This window comes from Conger conger, chromosome 14 (genome assembly GCF_963514075.1).
Source record: "Conger conger chromosome 14, fConCon1.1, whole genome shotgun sequence".
NCBI lineage: Eukaryota > Metazoa > Chordata > Actinopteri > Anguilliformes > Congridae > Conger > Conger conger.
Genome location: NC_083773.1, coordinates 33,783,647 through 33,804,855, shown reverse-complemented (window position 1 = coordinate 33,804,855; position 21,209 = coordinate 33,783,647). Strand labels below are relative to the sequence as shown.

The following is a 21,209-nucleotide window of genomic DNA, read 5'->3' as shown; positions in this document are numbered from 1 at the left end:
TCGTCTGGCAGTTGGAGGGTTGCCGGTTCGATCCCCCGCCCGGGCTGTGTCGAAGTGTCCCTGGGCAAGACACCTAACCCCCAAATGCTCCTGACGAGCTGGTCAGGGCCTTGCATGGCAGCCAATCACCGTCGGTGTGTGAGTGTGTGTATGAATGGGTGAATGGAGAAGCATCAATTGTACAGCACTTTGGATAAAGGCGCTATATAAATGCCTGCCATTTACCATTTTAATGTCAGATGAGAAGGGCCAGACTGGTCAAAGCCGACAGGAAGGTGACTAACATAAATAACCACACATTACAGTGGTATGCAGAGCATCTCTGAACACACAACACGTCAAACCTCCAAGTGGATAGGCTACAACAGCAGAAACCAAAATAAGTCTAAAAAATAAGTCTAATAAATACCTAATAAAGTGCTCACTGAGTGTATCCCCTATTATGCTCACCGTTGGCAGTCGGCTGTACTGTCTGTCCAACATCGCCACCTGGTGGAGTTGGTATCACATGGTGGTGATTTCATTCATTTTAGTTCAGTGGGTTTCAAACATGTGCATGCTGGTTTTTGTTCCAACCAGGACTGCAATCCCTTGTTTTAATAAGATGTTAATTTATCTTTATCTTCCAGTTTTGAGTGATTATTTACCCTCTTAAGCTACACTGTCAGAAATAACTATGCAGCCTATATGAACCAGAAACACATTAAATTCAAATTATAATGAACTAACTACAAGAAATTTAAATAAATTCACTGATTATGGTTTATTTAATGTGATATATATTTAGGTTAGATCAGAAATGCTGCTCTAGTTTGGCACATTGCATCTCACCAGCAGCACCAGATGGCGGGTTATGGCGATGTAACACATTGATACCACCCTGTCAGCCGACCCAAAATGGCCAAAGCTGAGCAGGGCTCGGCTTGCACAGTACTTAGATGAAAGACCACAGAAAACCAGGTTGCTGCCGGAAATTTCAGCCAGCTCACGGTTGCAATGAAAAAAAGGTTTCACTGCGGCGATGAAAAAAACCAATGCTTCACTGTGGCAATGAAAAAGATGAATGCTTCACTGTGACTGTGGCATGATAATTATTTTCTATCATGTAGATGCACACCTGTTAAATAATTCCAGGCGCACTGTATAAATCCCATATTCTTTCAAGGAAACGAGCTTTCTAACATAAGTTCCGCCTACTCGCTGAGCCGACCAATTGAAACGCTGAGTTATCCATGGAGGACCAATTATATTGATTGTTTCGTGTGGTTCCTACATTTTGGCTTGAATGTGTTCACTTCTGACATAGGGACGCCGGTAAGATATATTTTGCACATTTAAGTCGTTAAAAATAAACAGGGCGTATGTATAAATTAATTGATTTGGTTCATCGCTACAGTTCACAGTTCAGTATGAGAGCAAAGCAATCCTGCCAACACATTTTAGATGTAAACGACTAACCACGTAGCTTGCTGTAGCTTCGAATTTAGCAGCGCTACAGGATATTAGAATGTAACATTAGCTTGCTAGCTAATCTAGCCAACTATGGGGATTGGTAACCTGTTTATTGCTCAGTACTCGGAATAGCTAGCTAGCTATGAAGCTAACGATTAGACATATAAAAGCAAATGTCGGCGTATTGTTTCGTACCTATAGTTGGGCACAATTGTTACAGACTTGATGGTAGCTGGCCAACTACAGTCAAGTTATTCAGTTCTCCGGAAAACAAGACACATTACATTTTTAATTTACACCCATTTACCATGCCAGCCAGCTAGCTAACGCTTAAACTTGCGAGGCTGCCCTATATTGTTAGCAAACGAGCTAACGTTACCACTTATGGAAGTAAAATGTTACATGGAACAGCAGACCGAGATGGACAAGAGGTTATGTTGTTATGCCTCTCTAAACAGCCCAACCCTTATCCAACTCGCAATTATGACCAACAGAATATGAACCTAAACCACCAATGTTTACCAAGAGGTATGGAAAATATGGAAATGTGAGAATGGTTATTCTCAGATTATGTTCCACGCATTATCTGTATAAACATTACACTCACCAAAATAACACTTGAAGGCATTAAAATGTAGCGTTTAAAATAGCTGTTGCAGGGCAGTACGCAGAGCTTGTGTTTATAGCTAACCATACTCTCTCACATCTGTCTACTGTATTTGTTATTGCTATCACTGAATTCTTTCATCAAAATCCCCCAATATGCAGGAATTAGACCACTCTAAAATAAGAGAGCACGACTTTTGTTTTTCAGTTGCGAAGAAACAAGAGCGCAGATGTTCCAGCCAGAAAGCCTTCATCAGCCTGACAGACTGATGAAGGCCTGCAAGTCGAATGCCTGTGTCCTTGTGGCTAAAACATCTGCGTGTTCTTTTCCCTTTTATTCAAACACAAAGAGAAAAACCTCTCAAAATAGAAAATGTGTTATTATGTGGGCCATTTTTAGAACAGATCAATTATAGGACAATTGCGCATTCAGACTGTCTCCTAATGCATTTTATAGAAGGCTTCCAGTGTAGGTTTATGAGATGAATGTTAGCCATGGCTAAATCTGGTGCTTCCATCAGATGGAGACATTTTACATTAAACATTATACACTCACCAAGCACTTTATTAGGTATTTATTAGACTTATTTTTTAGACGTTTAGTTTTGTAGCCTATCCACTTACAGTTATGATGCGTTGTATGTTCAGAGATGCTCTTATGCATACCACTGTTGTAATGTGGGGTTATTTGCGTTACTGTCACCTTCCTGTCACCTTTGACCAGTCTGGCTCTGACGTCTCTCATTAACAAGGCGTTTCTGTCTGCAGAACTGCTGCTTACTGGATTTTTTTTTCCCGTCTCCTTAGAAATAATGTTTGTGTCTAACTTCTAGAGATTTCCTCCTTACACTTTCGCCTTGATTCACGGCTTGCCTTTGTTCCAGCTATGAAGACCATTTGTGACTGGGAAGCGGAGGGAGGTGAATGCAGCACCGATGTCACTTCCTGGGTATCAGCCTGTCCAGGGGGATTCTGGAAGGTCTTGAAGAAGAGGACTAGTGAGAGGGGTGCAGGGGATCAGACCCCAAAAATGGGCTCGCTCTGCAGAGTCAGGGTGTGGGAGAAAGCGGAGGAGAGCACTCTGGGACAGAGTTTGCCTCGTGCAGAGGCGGATGGCGAGCCCACCGATGGCGTCCACAGCCACGTCTCCACGCCAGCCACACAGGCCACACCGCTCCCGCGCTCTCCCGCCACGGTGCTGCAGGTGCCCCTGGACACCTGGGTCCTCCTGCGATTGGGAGAGGGCCAGTGTGATGTCATCGAAGGATGCTTGGAGGGGATGAAGGCAGGAGAGATGTGTGAGGTAAGAATGCCGACGCAGACACCCTGGAGCCTCTGAATAACGCTTTTTGTCCGTATACTTTTCTTTATTTTCACTTACTTTACAGCTTAAAACTTGTATGTGTTCCCATTTAGGCTGGGTTTGGTTTTAGAATACTTCATTGTCCATTTTACAAAGCTTGCTTTATCGTAACACACTCTACATGCAATATGATACATAATTATAAACTTATTTGTACAGTTGCACTATTCTTCCATATCAAAAACACAGTTTGAACACACACTTGGCCCAGAGGCCAAAGCAGCTCCATACATACAGTGCAGTGTACTAGCTGAGCCTCGTAGTAACAACTCAGTCCTGCAGGTCTTTCACAGAATCAGGAGTATTTACTTCCTCACACTATAGGCATGTACCTGGACTACTGTAAGGTCTAGTCTGAGCCATCAAGCCACTGTCGATTTTCCAAAATTGCCTTCCTGGTCTTCAATCTTACTAAACTCACATCCTTCACAGGCTGCCTGCATTCAGTTAAAATTGTTCACACTGGCATAACAAGTTGCAAATGGTACTGCCTCTTTCTATCTTCTGACAATGATTACCATGTACTCCTAACTAGACCTCTCCCCAGCTGGCTGACCCATTTGATTCTGTTTGTGTCGTCTGCAGCTGCTGGTTTCTGCTCTGAATGCGGACTCCAGACCCGGGCCTGGAACAGGCCAGGCGAGCGGCATGTGTGCACAGGGAGAGGGGAATGTGGAGCAGCACCCTGGGGCAGGGCGGCTCTCTGCCGACCCCCTTCATTTCTTGGTGGAACTTGAATCTTTTACCTCTGGCCAGGAATGCTGGGAAATGAGCGCTAGTGAGAAATGGGAGTGGGTGAAGGAGCATAGGGAGAGGGGAGGACGGAGGTTTCGGGAGGGAGACCTGTGGGGGGCAGCAGATTGCTACAGCCGAGCCCTCAGACTGTTCATCACCCTGAAAGGAGAGAAGAGCGGAGGAGAGATGGATGGGAAGAAAGGTGGTGGAGAGGTGGAAGGGGAGGAGAAGAAGAATGTTCCGGAAGGTGGGGTAGAGAGAGGGAGTGGAGGGGATGGGGAAAGTGTCGAGGGGCAGGGGGGAGGAGAGGGGGTGCAGCGGGACCCTGCGACGCAGGAAAAGATCCCTTTGGATGACGAGTACAGCGTGGTCCGGGCGGGGCTGCATTCCAACCTGGCACTGTGCCAGCTGAAACTGGGCGAGCCAGCCAGGGCCCAGCGCAGCAGCAGCAGGGCCACTGAGCTGGACCCAGCCGGTACCAAGGCCTGGTACCGGCTCGGCCAGGCCTGTTCCCAGGTTGGGGAGCTGGGGATGGCTCGCACTGCCTTCAGGAAGGTTCTGGAACTCCAGCCAGGCTCTCCGTCAGCCCTGAAGGCACTGAGGGAGATGGGGGTACAGGAGAAAGAGCAGGACACTAAACTGGGCCACAGGCTCAGTAAGATGTTCAGCTAGGCGTAGCTCTTCACTGCCCTGACACTGGGCTCATCAGTAGGTTCCAGCGAGGACTAAATCAGACAGGCATTGGTATCCTACCTGTGCTCGTGGGGCAACACCATGACTTTGGGCAGGGTTTCCGACCCTGGTCCTGGAGAACCTCAGAAGGCAACTACAGAAGTTAGTTAATTGTATTATCAACTTCTTTCATTTACAAGTGCTGAGTAACAACTAAAACCAGCAGACTGAACCTGAACCGAAAGATTTCACATCATCATTTTGGTCATTGGCTGATGACCACGTGGGAATTCTTTAAAACTGCTCATACAGAAATACGAGGCTGATCCATCATCCATCCTTCAAAAGAATGAAAGCAGCCTGAGGTTTGTCAGAATTTGCTGAGATGAGTTGGAATTTTGAATTTTGAAATATGAATGTATTGTATGTATTTTATGGTCTGTAAAGTTTATTTTGTCTAGATGTTGGGCGGATTATGGGCGGCCTGTAGCATAGTGGTTAAGTTACATGACTGGGACCCGCAAGGTTGGTGGTCCGATCCCCAAGGTAGCCACAATAAGATCCGCACAGCCGTTGGGCCCTTGAGCAAGGCCCTTAACCCTGCATTGCTCCAGGGGAGGATTGTCTCCTGCTTAGTCTAATTAACTGTATGTCACTGTGGATAAGAGCGTCTGCCAAATGCCATTAATGTAATTATAATGAAATGGACATTGTGGAGCAGTTGAATCTGTGATGACAAAAAGGGTAGAGCCATCACCCTAACTTAAACTTGTATGGTAATGAGAAACATTTAGTTTATATGACCCAAATCCGGTGACATGTTTCTTGATAAAACACAGCGCCTGATAGACTTGTTGGCTAAAAATGTCCAAAATATTATAAGCTTGGTCAAGCATAGCACAAAGAAGAACATAGCACATGACCTGCTAGTGTTTTTGTTTTTTTTCAGGCCCATATCAATAATTTTTCTTCCATTTCTGAATTTCACAGTCTGAATAAAGTACTCCAGAACTGATGAGAGGTTGTTCATTCTTAAATTATTGAAGCCAGAGAGAACTGGCAGATGTTGAGCCCCTTGATTAATGTTGAATCAAACTGCTGTTAGAAAAATAAAGGGAAGGATTAAGGATTCATGCTATGCGCTGTAACTATTATGAAGATGAAAGCCATTTGTGTTATATGCATAGATAACTTTGCCAAACTACTGTAGAAATTTGGTCCTCTGTTAAGTAAAACTTGTAGTCCGATATTCAGGTTAACAACAATTTATTAATATAGTAAAAATAGTCTTTAATTACAGTATGAAGCATACCGGGTAAAAGCAAGGCAGGGCAATAACAAAATCATGTTAGAAACCCAAACCTCCTGAAGTAAAATGCAGGTACCTGTCCCTGATTGGGTGACAGGCAGACAAATACACATTATCTTGTAGGCATATGATGTGATCATGGAAACCAAATGGTCATTGTCAGCAAAGCATACAGTAAACCCCCTTGATCATTCAGTATGGGCTTCCTAACCCCCCTTGATCATTTAGTATGATTGAGGTGTTAGGTGACCACCCAAGAACACTGAAGCAGGAAATGTACTTTACTCTTTATGCTGCTCTTGTAATATTAATCTTGCAATTTAATATTGTACTATAGTAAAATAATATATTACATAATTACAAAAAAATTACTTTACAATTAACCTTAGTTAGCAGTGTCTGCAAAATGTGTAAAAAGGAGAATGATATTAAGCAATGAACGAAGCAATATTATTTTATTGGAATTGGTGGCCATCTCTAATAAAAACTCAATTTTAGATTCTTATGAATACACTTTTGTTTGTAGTGAACCTGCAAAGGACATTATCTAAATATTCAGTAAAACATTGAATTTTATTTTGTTTAATATTCTGCACATCCATATTTTTTTATAAACAACTGTTCATGAGGACATTCTGTACAGTAGGATGTTGAACAACATTGGAAATGTTGGTAAAATCACATTTCTATTGTGTGCCATCTTTCATGTTGCTTTGAAAATCAAAATAGTAATGACATAAATATATTTAAATATGATCTACCCACTGGTGAGTGACAGTATTTTTTATGTTATGGTGGTCAGAAATAGGTATTTTCCCAATTTCGCTCTACATGTAGTTTTAAACATTGCATATGGATAGCCACATATTATTGTATCGTTTTTTTAGTCTACTCAATGTCATACCAGATTTATGGCCTCCAGTTACTCTGGGCTAGTGTCTGGGCTGCACGGCTATTTTAGGGAGGGGGGTAGCCGTAAGTAAGGATAAGACGTCTGTTTTCAGTATGAGTCGTGCATTACAATGTTTTTACACTTTGGGTTATCTTAGGCAAAAGCTTAACTCGAGGGAAAGCTAAAGAGGGGGGGAGGTTTGAGAGGTGCTTTGCTGTAGCATCTTCGCCAGAGCAACGACGGATGATGTAATGCGAATGACGTAACATCCTGTGAAGCAATGGCGAGTTGGGCGGCAGGCGGAGACAAAAACAGCTGTAGGAAAAATGGAATAAACATTATGTTCAATCATTTATCTTTTCCCACTATAACTAGTTATCTAATATAAAACAGTTCGGAAATAATACCATCGCGGGTCAAGTCGGGACTCCTCGCCATGGCAGCTGAGGAGGAGAGGGGTGTAGTTCGTGTCAGAGTCAAGGTGAGAAATTCTATCGATAACTGTCTGTCTGTATAGCGTTTAATTTCGGTAGCCGGGTAGCTAGCTAGCTAGTGCTAACTATACCAGCCATGAATCATTCATACTGTGATCCCAGAATATGACAGTATCTTGAATGAGGCGACATATGATTAAAATGTAATATATTCAACATTGCTTAAAATCTAAAGATGGTAAACCGTTATTACAAGGAAAACGACAACAACCAGTCACGATCCTTTCTTTGCCGGTGTTGTTTGGTTCTATCGTTGGCGCGCCAGCTAATCATCATTAGCTACATGGCGCTAAAGCGAATGATAACCAATTAAGGTTAGCCTTCCGATCACCTTGTTAAGTTGCTGGCTAGGCAATTAGCTAGCTATCTTGTTGAACATTTTTATGAGCTGCCATCTTGACGTCCCGAGTTGGCTTGTGAATGGCTAGGAAGTGTCCAAATAACATTAATCTCAACGAGCCACCTATTTTACTAATTTGGGTTGCTAGCTAACAGTCTAATGTAATATTGAGAAACTTGGCAACTAAGCACTGAAAACGTAGAGTGCAGCTTTCAGACAGCTATAAATTAACTTAGCCCGTATGTGAGAACGAAAGTAGACGTTTAACCGAGTAGGTGGCTGAAATAACTTAGTTTGTTAACTGTCGTTTTAAGGTGGTTTTATTGGCTTGTTTTGGCATCACTCGCTAGCTATGTGGCTTAATTTACATGCTTGCGTGTGAAATCTGTCTGTTCGGTTTGGTCAATATCCGTCTGTGTACAATGGTTTTAGCGTCAAACACATTTTGACCCAGATTGCCTTACTGGTTTTCCGAACGCTATAGGCTAGCAACATTCTTTTACAGTAGATCGGAAAAGAATAGTTTCTCCTGGATATTTTTTCTCCATTCAGTTCAACAGGAAACTTTGTCAGGAGGTCTGTATTTGTACTAAACATAAAAAATTTGTAATTACAAATCCTAAAATTGTGTAGGGCACTGTATATGTTTCTGTCTAGTTCATATACTGTATATCAGCCGAGTATTTGCATTTCAGTTATTGCGTGAAAGGTCCTTCAGTCCGTTTACTGGTTTCAAAGTTGTGTTATGTGCGCACAAATGCTGTCAGAAAGACTTTATAATCGACCACAAGCCTCTTCTTTAATTTCAAAGGCAATATACCTACTTAACCCGTCGTGTCCTCGTGTCTTATCGCGTAATAGTGTAAACAATATATCTTTTAGATATTTTAGCCAATGCATAGAAAAACTAAATCCAAATCTTCTTCTTTCCGCTATAAAGCATTTTGATTTATCAAATGGATGGCTTAATTCTCTCAACCGTTAAGTTATGCACCTCTCCCTCTGGGTGGTCATTTTGTTTTCAACAATATTTTGTATGCAACATGGTTGGCAAATGGCAGAACTATGAGGACCGAGGTGACCTCATTCACGTTGCAATGTGACTGGAAATGTTCCTGAAACATTGAATTTTGTGAATTTTATCGGCTGCATCCGTTAACATTGTTCCACACTCTTTCCTACTGTAGAAGTCTGAGGGAATGTTGCCAACAGAGTTCCGGTCCTTTGCAGTCGACCCCCAGATTACATCACTGGAGGTTCTGCAGCACATCCTTGTTCGAGCCTTTGAGTTAAACGGGTGAGAACTAAAAGTGTGTGTGTGTGTGTGTGTGTGTGTGTGCTGGGTTAGGTAGGGGCAAGCATATGGGGGTATGAATCTGATTAAATCTCAGAATCGCAGAAGTGTCCAGAATCAAATCCGGTTTGCACAAACATTGACTGCTACATTCTCTTTATCATTCTGTATCAGGAAGCGTACTTTTGGCATCAGCTACCTGTCCCGGGACCGTGGGGGCGTGGAGGTTTACCTGTCACTCCTCTCTGACTGGGACCTGGACGCAGCGTTTGTCAGTGCAGCCAAACCCTACCTGCAGCTGAAGATTGACATCAAACCCTGCGAAGACAGTACGACCTAATTACCCTTACCACTCTCCAGTTGTTATTCAAGGCTCTCGCATATAGTCAATCATCATGGTTAATCATTCTTAACCATTCAACCGTTTGTTTAGGGATATGGCCCGGTTGTTTCATCACCAAATGCTGTCTGGGTCTCTGATAAGCCTTGACTATTTGTGACTACCTCGCGACAACCACTGCTTTTGCCACCATGTGATGTTCCCTCTTTTAAATGGGCTTTATAATTTTATGCATCTGTTCATAAAACAGAACTGCTGTCTCGACATTGGGTCAGGTGGTAAGAGCAGTCGTCTGGCAGTCGGAGGGTTGTCGAAGTGTCCCTGAGCAAGACACCTAACCCCTAAGTGTGTGTGTGTGTGTATGAATGGGTGAATGAGAAGCATCAATTGTACAGCGCTTTGGATGAAGGCGCAATATAAATGCCAACCATATACCATAACTTCTCACTTGGTCGACTTTGGTTATTTAACCACCCAATCCACTGTGAAAGGCACTCTTTTGGTCACAGAGTTATCTCAAACCAAGTACCACTGCTTTACAATGATTTACTAAATGATGTCAGAAAGCAAGCATGTATTAATCTTAATCTGATAATCTTACATTTGTCTTACTCTTATGAGTAGGAATTCCAAATTGGAGGAGAAAAGAAAAAAGCGAATAAACCTGCTCAATACACCAAGTAATTCCCCTACACTACAATACTATCACTGCCTTTGGGACAGCTTAATCAAAGACAGCATTTTTGGTGTTTTAAGTGCGATGTTGGCATTTGAAATGGTTTTCCCATGTGCTAGGCCCGGTGCTGGAGGACTGGGACATTATCAGCCCTAAAGATGTGATCAGCTCAGACCTCCTGCCCGGGGAGAAACGCTCGCTGGCTGCAGCTGCCCTCCCATTCACGCAGTCTCTGCTTTCCCAGGTCAGCTCACTTCAGCTCTTCACCAAACCCTGTTAGATTCAGTGCTTTCACACAAGGAAGACACAGAGCAGTGTGAAAGCTTACAGTACATTACAGCAGTTTGACATGAGACGGGTAGAGGGCAGTATGAGAGCTTAGCTTCAGCAGTTTGACATGAGAAGGGTGCAGGGCAGTATGACAGCTTAGCTTCAGCGGCTTGACTTGGATTGTGTTAGTTAGCAAGTTCCTCACTACCTCAGTTTCCTGTAGTAATCCAGTCTCTGACTTTCTAAGCAAGGTCCGCCGCGCTACGTAGTAAACTCCTGCTGAGGTGAGTTGTGGTTTTTATTTCTCAGACTTGTCCTCTCTTGCGCCCAGGTTGGCCGGACGCTGTCCAGGGTGCAGCAGGCCCTGAGCTGGACCTACGGCGAGGAGGTGAAGCCTTTCAAGCCCCCTCTGAGTGACACAGAGTTCCACAGCTACCTGAACGGCCAGGGGCAGCTGTCCCGCCCAGAGGAGCTACGCTTGCGCATCTACCACGGCGGTGTGGAGCCCTCCCTGCGCAAGGTAATGGCCCCTTCCTAGTAGGGAACCTGTGGGAATCCTACGTCCATGGTTATCATCACGTCAAAGCACCTAAAGGTTGGAAAACTAATGACCATTCCGTTCAGTCATAACGATCCATTTCATTGGCTCATTGGCTTAAAGGTACAATAGGTAAGATTTTTTGTGTAGACCATTGTGAATCCCTTCCTATCATTGAAAAAGACAAGTTGACTCACCCTCTGCCTGTGTTTATAGTCCTTACATTCGGGTTTCAGAATATGCAGTTGATGGCCCGCCACTGTACCAAACACATCGTATAGCTGTACAATAATTAAAGCTCATTGGTTCTAATTGCCACAGCCAATGGCGTTTCAACCCCAACACGTTCAGAGGGGGAGGGATAAACAATGTTGTGGTTTCAGCGTGGTTGTTGCTACAATTCCTCTCTTGACCGTTAGACGTCCGAAATTACCTACTGTACCTTACTCTAATCTGAAACGGATGGTGTGCCGCACCTGACCGACAGGTCACACGCTTACACGATTGGACGAATGTGAGAATGCATGAACACGGGTCCTTCCTTGGCCAGGTGGTGTGGCGGTACCTGCTGAACGTGTACCCTGACGGGCTGACGGGACAGGAGAGGATGGACTACATGAAGAGGAAGACCAGGGAGTACGACCGGCTAAAGGCGGAGTGGATGGCGCGGGCCAGCACGGAGGACCTGGAGTTCATCAGGGGCAACGTGCTGAAGGACGTGCTACGCACAGACCGCGCACACCCTTACTACGCTGGGTCTGAGGACAGCCCCCACCTCAGCGCCCTGACCGACCTGCTGACCACCTACGCCATCACACACCCACAGGTACCTACCACACACACACACCCGCAGGTACGACACACACACCCACAGGTACGCACCTGCCACACACATATACACACACACACACACACACACACAGGTATGCACCCACCAATGTACACACACACACACCCGTAGGTATGCACCTGCCACACACACACACGCACACACCCCCGCAGGTACACAGCTACCACACACATGTACACACATACACGCAGGTGCGCACCTACCACACACACACACCTAAGCACCTACACATGCCAGGAATAAGTTTTAGCGGAATGGGGGGAAAATACTTCATTCTGACATGTTTATGCGCATATTTCCAGTTTGAACAAATGCGCGGTTATGAATGTCACCTTGTAGATGCTGGAGGGTGTCTCTTGTTCCTGCCGTACAGGTGTCTTACTGCCAGGGCATGAGCGACATCGCATCCCCCATCCTGGCGGTGATGGACAACGAGGCCCACGCCTTCATCTGCTTCTGCGGGATCATGAAGCGTCTGGAGGGGAACTTCAGGCCCGACGGCCAGCTCATGTCCGTCAAGTTCCAGCACCTGAAGCTGCTGCTGCGCTACTCCGACCCGGAGTTCTACGCCTACCTGGTCTCCCGCGGCGCCGACGACCTGTTCTTCTGCTACCGCTGGATCCTGCTGGAGCTCAAGCGCGAGTTCGCCTTCGAGGACGCTCTGCGCATGCTGGAGGTGACCTGGAGCTCCCTGCCGCCCGACCCCCCAGAGACCGAGGTGGAGCTGCTGGGGCCGGCCCAGGAGGTTGAGCTGGACGGGGCCGGGGCAGGGCCGGGGGCCGGGCTGGGGGAGCAGAAGGCCAGGCAGCGAAGGCGGCACATGCTCAGGCCCTCACGGGAAGAGGGCGACTGGGGCAGGGGGGCGGGTGTGGGGCAGGAGGAGGCGGGGGCGGCCCAGGACCAGCCCAGGGAGGAGGGGGAGGGGGGACGCAAAGCAGACGATTCGGGAAGAGGAGGAGGAGGAGGTGGCGGAGGGGGGGATGGGAGGTGCGAAGGGTTCAAAGTCAACCCCTTCGCCAAGCAGGGTAGTTTCGGGGAGTTCAAGTACTACAGCGCCCACAACGGGGACAGCTTTGATCTGGACGAGCCGGAGTATCCGTCCCGCTCTGTTTCCGGCGCTCCGCCCCCGCGGCAGCCCACCGAGGAGAGCGAGGAAGACCAGGGTGAGGAAGACCCTCTGATAAGAGCGGAGGACACGCCTCCCCCCTCAGTGGCTTGTGGGAGACCGTCCCCTAATGGGCAGATGGCCTCCCCCCTCTCCCCACTCCCCCCCTGCCTCCCCAGCTGGAAAAGCCCTGCTGTGTCCCCACCCTCTGTAACCAGCTGGAGGGCACCCGCTACTTCCAAACCGGCGACCTCTTTCTCCTTCCTGAATGGGAGGGCCGAGTCCCCAGCCACGCCTTCGACCACGCCCACCACCGGGAGGCAGGTCTCTTCCCCATTTGCCCCCGGTGACATGGGGGCCACGCCCACGTCCCCGGCCACGCCCACGGGCAAGCCCTGTCTTTCCTCTCCGTCCTTTTGCCCCGCCCCGAGCCGCTCCCTCCTCTCCTCCCCCATCCTGTCCTTCGGCAGGGCCTCCTCCTCCCCGACCTGCGCTCCCAGCAAACTCCCCCTCCCCGGAACCCTGCCCTCCCCGGGGGCCAGACCCGCCACCGCTGGCACCCCCTCCGGCCTGGAGGCCACCAAGCCGGCCTCCCTGCCGCCCCCCCAGGAGTTTGGGAAGGGGAACCCCTTCATGCTGTTCCTGTGCCTGTCCATCCTGCTGGAGCACCGCGACCACATCGTGAAGAACAGCCTGGACTACAACGAGCTGGCCATGCACTTCGACCGGCTAGTGCGCCGGCACAACCTGGCCCGGGTGCTGCAGCGCGCCAAGGCCCTGTTCGCAGACTACCTGCAGAGCGAGGTTTGGGACTCGGAGGAAGGGGACGAGGTCAGCTCTGACTCCCCCACCGCCGCCAATACCCCCACCACCGGTCCCCCCTCGCCACCGGTCCCTTCCTCCCCAGAGTCCACCTCCCCAAATTCCACCTACAACCTGGCAACCACCATTCCCTCACTCCCCACGTCACCCAACCTGGCAACCAGCAGCTTCTCACACCCCGCCTCTCCCAACCTGGCAACCACTATCCCATCACTGCCCACGTCCCCTCTGTCACCTGCTGCCTCCTGACCTTTCCTGTGTTTGCCCGTCTCTCTCACACACACACACACACACACACACACACACACACACACACACATTCACACACTCACACACACATTCACACACTCACACACTCATGGACACACTCTTACACCTGTGTGATTCCCTTTTTACTCTATTTATGATCTTTTCTTGTGAATGTATCTTCCATCCTTATGTTACCTTGTGTCACGTTTTGTGCTTTCTATTTATTTCCCTGTCCCTTACAAACCCCTACGATCACAGGTCCACAACCCTGGTCCTTCAAAGTCACAGGGTCTGCTGGGGTTCCAAACCTCTGTCCTGGAGATTCACAGACTGGCTACTGCTTTCATCCTAAAATCAGCAGCCAATTCAGACCCAGGAAACCAGGCATGAGGCAAGTTAACTGTGCAATCAAAGTTTAGCTTTAACTGATTATGTTCTGATTAAGAACCAAAACCACCAGACCCTCCGGCTGCCAGGGTTGAGGACCCTCTTCTCTTGAACCTGAGTAAATTTCATGCTCCACCCCTCTTGCCTCCTCTCCAAGGTCTGGCAGTTTCAGTCTGATCACAACAATGGAAGCCATGCTTTCAGAGTCTTTAATGACCCCTTCTGTCTCTGCTTCTCACCTCCCTGTTTTTCTGGGAGACCAAAAACGTCTTCAAATGAACACTGAACACTATGATCAATGAATGAACAAGATAAAAAGGAAGTAATATATTTAAACTAAATGTGCCATTGGCTTTCTAAGTTATGAGGGACTGCCACTTGACTGAGACATCTGCATTTTTCAGCGATACCATAACTCCTCTACAAAGGTATTTAAGAAATCGAAAGATGTTTTTATTTCCAAAAAATGTAGTGTTAGCTGGCTAACATTAGACGTGAATATATGAATAACATTAGTTACCTTATGTTATTCTACATTATATACTAACAATACCACATAACTGGACTGTAAGGATGCTAACTAAACTTATGCTTCTGTCAAAGATACCTCTGCTAGCTTGGCAGGAAATTTAACGAAATGGTTAGCTGAAACACAGTTAGATAAGGGACCCTGAAGAACCCCTTGCATCAAAATATACTAAAGGGGCAGTTCACCCAAAAATGAAATTAAGATATGTTTCCACTTACCCAGAGTACTATCTTATGTGTGATTGTTTTGGATTTAAATACTTCTCTACCCTTTACTGAACTTGGCTGGTGTACTGGAACCTATGAAATACCCTCAAAAAGTACTAACCCCGCCTTCTAGTCCTCTGGCTTAGTTGCACCAGGCAAGATCAATGGAGCACAGAAAACGATTTGAATCCAAAATGATTACGCATTTGATCCAGATCGGCTGTCTATTCATCCAGGGATTTGAGGAGTTTTCTTGATATTCACTGCAGCTCTTCTACGTCTGCTACCAACGGACACCAACTGTATCCACACAGTCTCAACCAAAGCATGCCATGGAGCAGGAGTGGGCAATCCTGGTCTTGTGTCAGTAACTATAACATGTCGTTTCAGTTTTAAAGTTTGCATTATCAGGTTTTATAAAATCAGTGCTGCAGCCTATAAGACCGAAACAGAAAATTCATTCATTCATTTCTGAGCAAAGCTGGGAAATCATTGGGATAAAGCCTCTCCATACACTATACCCAGAGGAAGAGAAGTGCATAGACATAGGCCACAACCGCTTTTGGCATCAGACACTGCGTTGTGCTACTGTTCCTCTCTCATTTTATTATTTTATTTTCTACTTCCTGTATAAAAAAAGCGCAATATCGGTGGACTGTAACGAGGACATAACTAAGGTGCTCAGAAGCTAATACTCGGAGAGGAGGCAAATCATGTGGAGTGATTGACACCAATCAGCTACTCTTTAGTGGAGGTCAACAGCGTGTAGAAAAGTTAAACTTTACAGGGTTGTTACAGAATGTACATGCACGATGAAGAGAAAATCAAGACCGTAAACATCAGAGCAATATTCTTGTGAAGGGCGGTTTATATTTGTGTGAAATTCAGATAGGTCTAGCTGTCATGCAGACATTTTCCATTTATACTTTTAAGATGACAATCATTCCATGTCACAAGTGCACTACATAAGCATACACAAGTATCAGAACAAAACTTGTATCGGAACAAATTTTGTTCTGATGCAAGTAGACATTTTCCTTCACATTTTGTACATACCTGTGGGGAGCCTTTTGGAAACACCAGGCTTTGAGAATCAATGACATGAATTGATTTTGGAGATCTGTTTATAGACAGCAGTTCTTCTCAGCTCTGGTCCTAGAAAGTCACAGGTTCTGTTGTTTTTTTCTTAAAATTCTGCAACCAGTTCAGACCCATGAAACCAGGTCAGGTTTCTGTATAACTGACTGCTGAGTAAAAAAATGTTTTGGTCAAATCTGAATTATTCTTTCCCCCTGTCTGGGCTAGTATTGATGCTTTTCCCATTGTCCTCTAGAGTGGTACTTCCACCCAGGAGAGAGAACACGATTCTGAAATGCTTTCTGAAATGAATCAAGTTGGTCAAAGAACCGTGAAATTGCTGTTCCACAGAGATTCTTATTTTACTGAAGGAAAGAAAAAAAAAACCAGTTCTGTAAATTATTAGAATTTCACTTACTTTTAATATTGGTAAATGCATTAATATCATGTTTGGCTGATTTTGTGCCATTGAACATACCCTTTGTGTGCTCTGGCTTTGCGTTATTGAAGTGCCTCATTACTGTACGTCTTTAAACCATGAATCTTTCATTTTGGTGCTTTTTTTCTTTTTTCCGCAAATCAAATTGGAGAGGTTCTGTCTAATCATAATTGAAACGTTTGCACAGGTACCAATTTTGGCATGACTCATTTTCTCCCTCTCCCATTAACCAGAAATGGTTTCCTGCTTTCATTAAAACCAGCATGGGTCATTATACTGGGAGTTTTGTCACCATTTTATTGCAATGAGCCGTTTCCAGTATTCTCTTTGAAATAATTAAACGGATCATTGTTTTATACTGTATAAAATACTAGTGTCTTTCTGCAATGAGTGTGCTCTTCAGCACCACAGAAGGCATTCTGAACTGGGCAAAATGTTTCATGTCTCATCTAATTTTCTGTCAGCATTTTGCCTTTGGAAATAATGGACTATTTGTGCCATCCAGTCTTTGTTTGTGACTTACTAGTGGGTGAGTATCAACAACTTGATATTACAAAAAACCCTTTTTTATTGCTGTACTGTATGGTCAGGCATAGTGAAGTTTAACATAATGAGCGATTATTCAGTCTTTCGACTGCCCTTTTACTCGTGAACATGCCGTTTTTTTCCCTGACTGCTATAAAACAATGAAACGATGAAACCTGAACAGTGACTCATGTTTCCGTCCAGTCTTTGTTTTCTTTTGTGTCTGAAGAGAGGATGTGAAAAGTGATGGACAGTAAAAGACTTTGCCGAAGTGAACATCCTTTTGAGGCCAGTTTCCTCTCCTGAAGCGTGAGCAACTACAGAACCCTATATTTATTTTCCTTTTTTTTTTATGATGTTCTTACAAGATTCAATATTTGCACAATTGTTTTCCTGTGTCTTTACTTGAATGCAAGCAATGGGTGTATTTGACAAATAAAAACACCTTGTAGGATGGCTTTTTATTTTATTTATTATTGGTCATTTTTTTCCATGACATACAGCTTGAATGGGCCAGAGATATTGACATCATTGCATTGTTTTTACTGACAATTGCATGAAGCCTGCTGTAACCGCAAAGGAAAGTTTCGCTTCCAAAAACACACAAAAGATCAACTCCAAAAACGAAACTGACTAAATCGAAGCAGTTCAAACCCAGGTGGTATTCACAGAATTGTGTGTATGAATGTATGAATATTACTGTAAATAGAAAAGTTACAATAAAGCTATACTCACAGTTGGTAATTGTTTCATATGGTCTCTGCTGAACTAGCTCACAGCAATGTGGTGGTAGCATTTCAGTGGGCTACTGAACTGTTCTCTACTGAACTTTACAACCACGGAATTTCTAAACGTTTTCACTAGTTATGTATGAGGATATATTCAACTTGTGCCTCGGTCAACTTTCATTTAAATGTAATCTCTTTTTTAAATATATTTCATAAACCCAAAATAACAGTCCTGAATTTGACAATTTGAGGATCAGAAATTATGTTACACACTTGTGGTAACTTTTTAAATAATTGGGTCTATAATTGCAGCCAAAAATAAAATTTCTCACATTGAAGTATGTTTAAATATCTTGGCTTAAGCCTCATCTAATGGGAATATAGTGCCCTCCATAATTCCACTCCACAATTTTAGATTTGTAATCAAACATTCATATATGGTTAATGTCAGGGCACCATAATGTTCTGCAAATGAAAATAGTCCTGTTTAGTACGAGCTCGCATCCTTTGTAAGCAATGACTGATGGCGTGACCCATAGCCATTGCCAGGTGCTGAGTATCTTCTTTGGTGATTACTTTGGTGACCTCATGCTGAGGGATGACTCAAATGCAGACGCAGGAAGCTACTCTGGAAAAAATGGTGGTCCTCTCTACAAATCCCCAAAAACAAAAAATTCATGAGAATTCTAAACCGTTTTCATTGTTCATGTTTTGTGAGAGAGCCCATTGAAGTATAATGGCTTTTGTGCATTGTTGTGTTGGTTTGCCATTTTATATTTTATTTAACCCCATAACCCAAAGTACTTTAAAAGGCTATTTCTGCCTGGTTTGCACTATTCTTAATTAAAACCTTTACATGGTACAAGTGTACCATCTAGAGACTTAAGTATCAAAACTTGGGAAATACATGAGGAATAATGTATTTTGTGACTTGTGACTTATCATTTTCTTACTCAACTGTTTATTTCACAAAATCTACATCAGCTAGTGGCAAAATGATTGTCTCCTGTTCATCCCCAATATCTTTCACACCACTGGAAGACAAATTGCTTGGATAACTAATAGCAGTGAAATTCTGCAAGCGTTTTGCTGTAGTTTGTTTAGTCTTAGATTTTAAAGGAAAATGTGCTAAGGAGGTTGTTTTAAGGCCACCAGGCATTTAATCATAATCTGTGTTCACAAAAGTGGTAATTAAAAACAACACATTACAAGTTTATAAATCTCATTTTGTAATCCATAGTGAAATGGAGCTGGAAAATAAATATCATATTAATATCAAACTTGAAAACAGAAGAAACATAATATGGGACACTTATCAAGAATTATAAACCTTTTTATTTTTTGGCCCAAGGGTGAATTGTGACTGCGGTTGTCATGTAATGCTGTACATACACCCCTTCACTCTGTCAAAACAACTTTGACAACAAATGACGTGACGTAGCACGTGGAGTTCGAAAGGCTGACCAAGTGCAGTGATTGGACGCTTGAGAGAAATGCTGAAAGTGTGCAGTGATTGGACAGCAATACCTAGACCTGGTTATTTCATTGGGGAAGCAAATCTAGAACTCGGTATGCAGTTGGCGCTTGAAACCTAGATCTAGGAACGTGATTGGATCGGCCGTACAGACTTTCGGCTGCCGGGTACGGGCTAAATATAAATATTTAATAATTGTTTATTAGTCTGTGTCTTCAATGTCACGACATTTTATTCATAATGCATATACCATCCTAAGGAAACTAACCACCACGCCTAGATAAAGTGAAATAGGCATTTCCAGACGCAAAATGCCGAAACCCGGGATCGAACCAGGGACCTTTAGATCTTCAGTCTAACGCTCTCCCAACTGAGCTATTTCGGCACATAGGCGTCTAGGCTTTGATGACTCAATTTATTCGGATGGTACGTATTTAATAATCAAGATTATATTTTTCATATAAATCGTCTTTGTATCAGTGCTTTTAAGATGTGTTTGCACGGATAAAGTCAAGTTATGTTCCCAACAGCAACTTTCATGACGAATAAATAAAGAAAATACTTCCAGATCAGCTTTGGTTTGTGTGTCTGTGCGTGTGCGTGTACTAAATTCTAATTCCTTCCCTTTTCAAAACTTTTCCTTCCGTACCAAAACCTGGTACGAGTCACATACGCGATACATTTCAGCATATAACGACATGGTAATGGTGATCCGCTTTAACATTATGGGGAAACTGTTGCTCACGAGAGACTACGGCTCAGCCTGCTTAACAGTGAGCTAACACGGTCTTTCGAATACAGGGACGTTGTGCAGTTATTTGTAGTTTTCTCTATACATATTGGTCCAATTCACATCAAGTGTTTTACTGCCGGAACCATAATCATAGATAACATTCCTCAAGAGAAAAACTATAATTGTACGCACTTTATCTTCTCCGTCAGTTTAATATTCGACATTTCTCGCCAGGGAAAATCTCGTTTATAGCTTATCGACCAGCGATACAACGCAGTAACTGAAAACACAAAGGGTCTACTCCACTAAACTGTAGCTTACGATGAAATTCATTTTGATATCGAATTATGTTTGGGTGGCTAGCAGTTGTTTAGCCTACTGCCCTACCGTTGCTCCTCTTGCCTCGGGGGGTCGCCCTCCGTTTTCTCTTGGTTTTGCTGGAAAGTTTTAGGCGTGTGGGCGCGTATGCAACCGTATGAAAAAATAGGTAGACAATATATGCACATGTGCGTAACTCACATAGCCTATTGGTTTATATTCTCTGTAGTAGGCAAATTGTATCGGTAGGCGGAGTAGTTTGTTCAGAACAAACTACTCCGCATTGTGTTTTTGTGGAACATAATAGAAATTCAAGATTTTAAAAAAAGCATTTACAAATAACATATAAATGGAACTGAACTAAATGGAAATGTGCTGTGAAATTTGAAATCTGTCAAAGTGGCATTTACTAATTGCCCGCAGCCCCACACAAAAACTGGGGCATGACACTGCCCAGATACGGAGCAAGCGATTCCAGGCCAGATCTACGGCGGTTCCGACTGACTTTGAGCAAGAATCGGCACTGCGGCATCGCTTGCTATTTGGGTCTGTTCATGACAGTCATGTGAGTTAAACCAACTGGTGCAAAATAGCAGCTATGCATCATCCTGGTGGCACATATTGATTATGCTACGAGAAGGGATCTTTTCCCCAGAAAACAAACTTTTCATTAATGTTTTTAAAGATGTATTCCTCAAATTGTATTACCAAACTCAATATGTGGTCCTGGATTGCCTGTAATGTATTACATAATATCTAGTTCAAAGCAAAACAAAAAACTTGTTT

At 44.3% G+C, this 21,209-nt stretch overlaps 2 protein-coding genes across 3 annotated transcripts; both read left to right on the top strand.

The window, feature by feature from the left end:
- The first annotated feature begins 1,231 nt into the window (after positions 1 to 1,231).
- On the top strand, positions 1,232 to 4,828 carry fkbpl (FKBP prolyl isomerase like). The gene is made up of 3 exons (XM_061218774.1): positions 1,232 to 1,314; positions 2,943 to 3,361; positions 4,007 to 4,828. Exons 2-3 carry the CDS (start codon positions 2,945 to 2,947, stop codon positions 4,826 to 4,828), a joined length of 1,239 nt encoding a protein of 412 aa, XP_061074758.1. The 5' UTR covers positions 1,232 to 1,314; positions 2,943 to 2,944.
- A 2,485-nt stretch (positions 4,829 to 7,313) lies between these two features.
- Positions 7,314 to 17,914, top strand: LOC133109304 (TBC1 domain family member 25-like). 2 transcript variants are annotated; one of them, XM_061218571.1, is made up of 7 exons: positions 7,314 to 7,510; positions 9,051 to 9,160; positions 9,332 to 9,486; positions 10,293 to 10,417; positions 10,775 to 10,963; positions 11,532 to 11,807; positions 12,205 to 17,914. In XM_061218571.1, exons 1-7 carry the CDS (start codon positions 7,466 to 7,468, stop codon positions 14,005 to 14,007), a joined length of 2,703 nt encoding a protein of 900 aa, XP_061074555.1. In that variant the 5' UTR covers positions 7,314 to 7,465; the 3' UTR covers positions 14,008 to 17,914. The 2 variants fall into 2 exon arrangements, with proteins under 2 accessions (XP_061074555.1, XP_061074556.1); XM_061218572.1 differs by lacking the exons at positions 7,314 to 7,510; positions 9,051 to 9,160; positions 9,332 to 9,486 and adding an exon at positions 9,881 to 10,177.
- Positions 17,915 to 21,209: the final 3,295 nt, after the last annotated feature.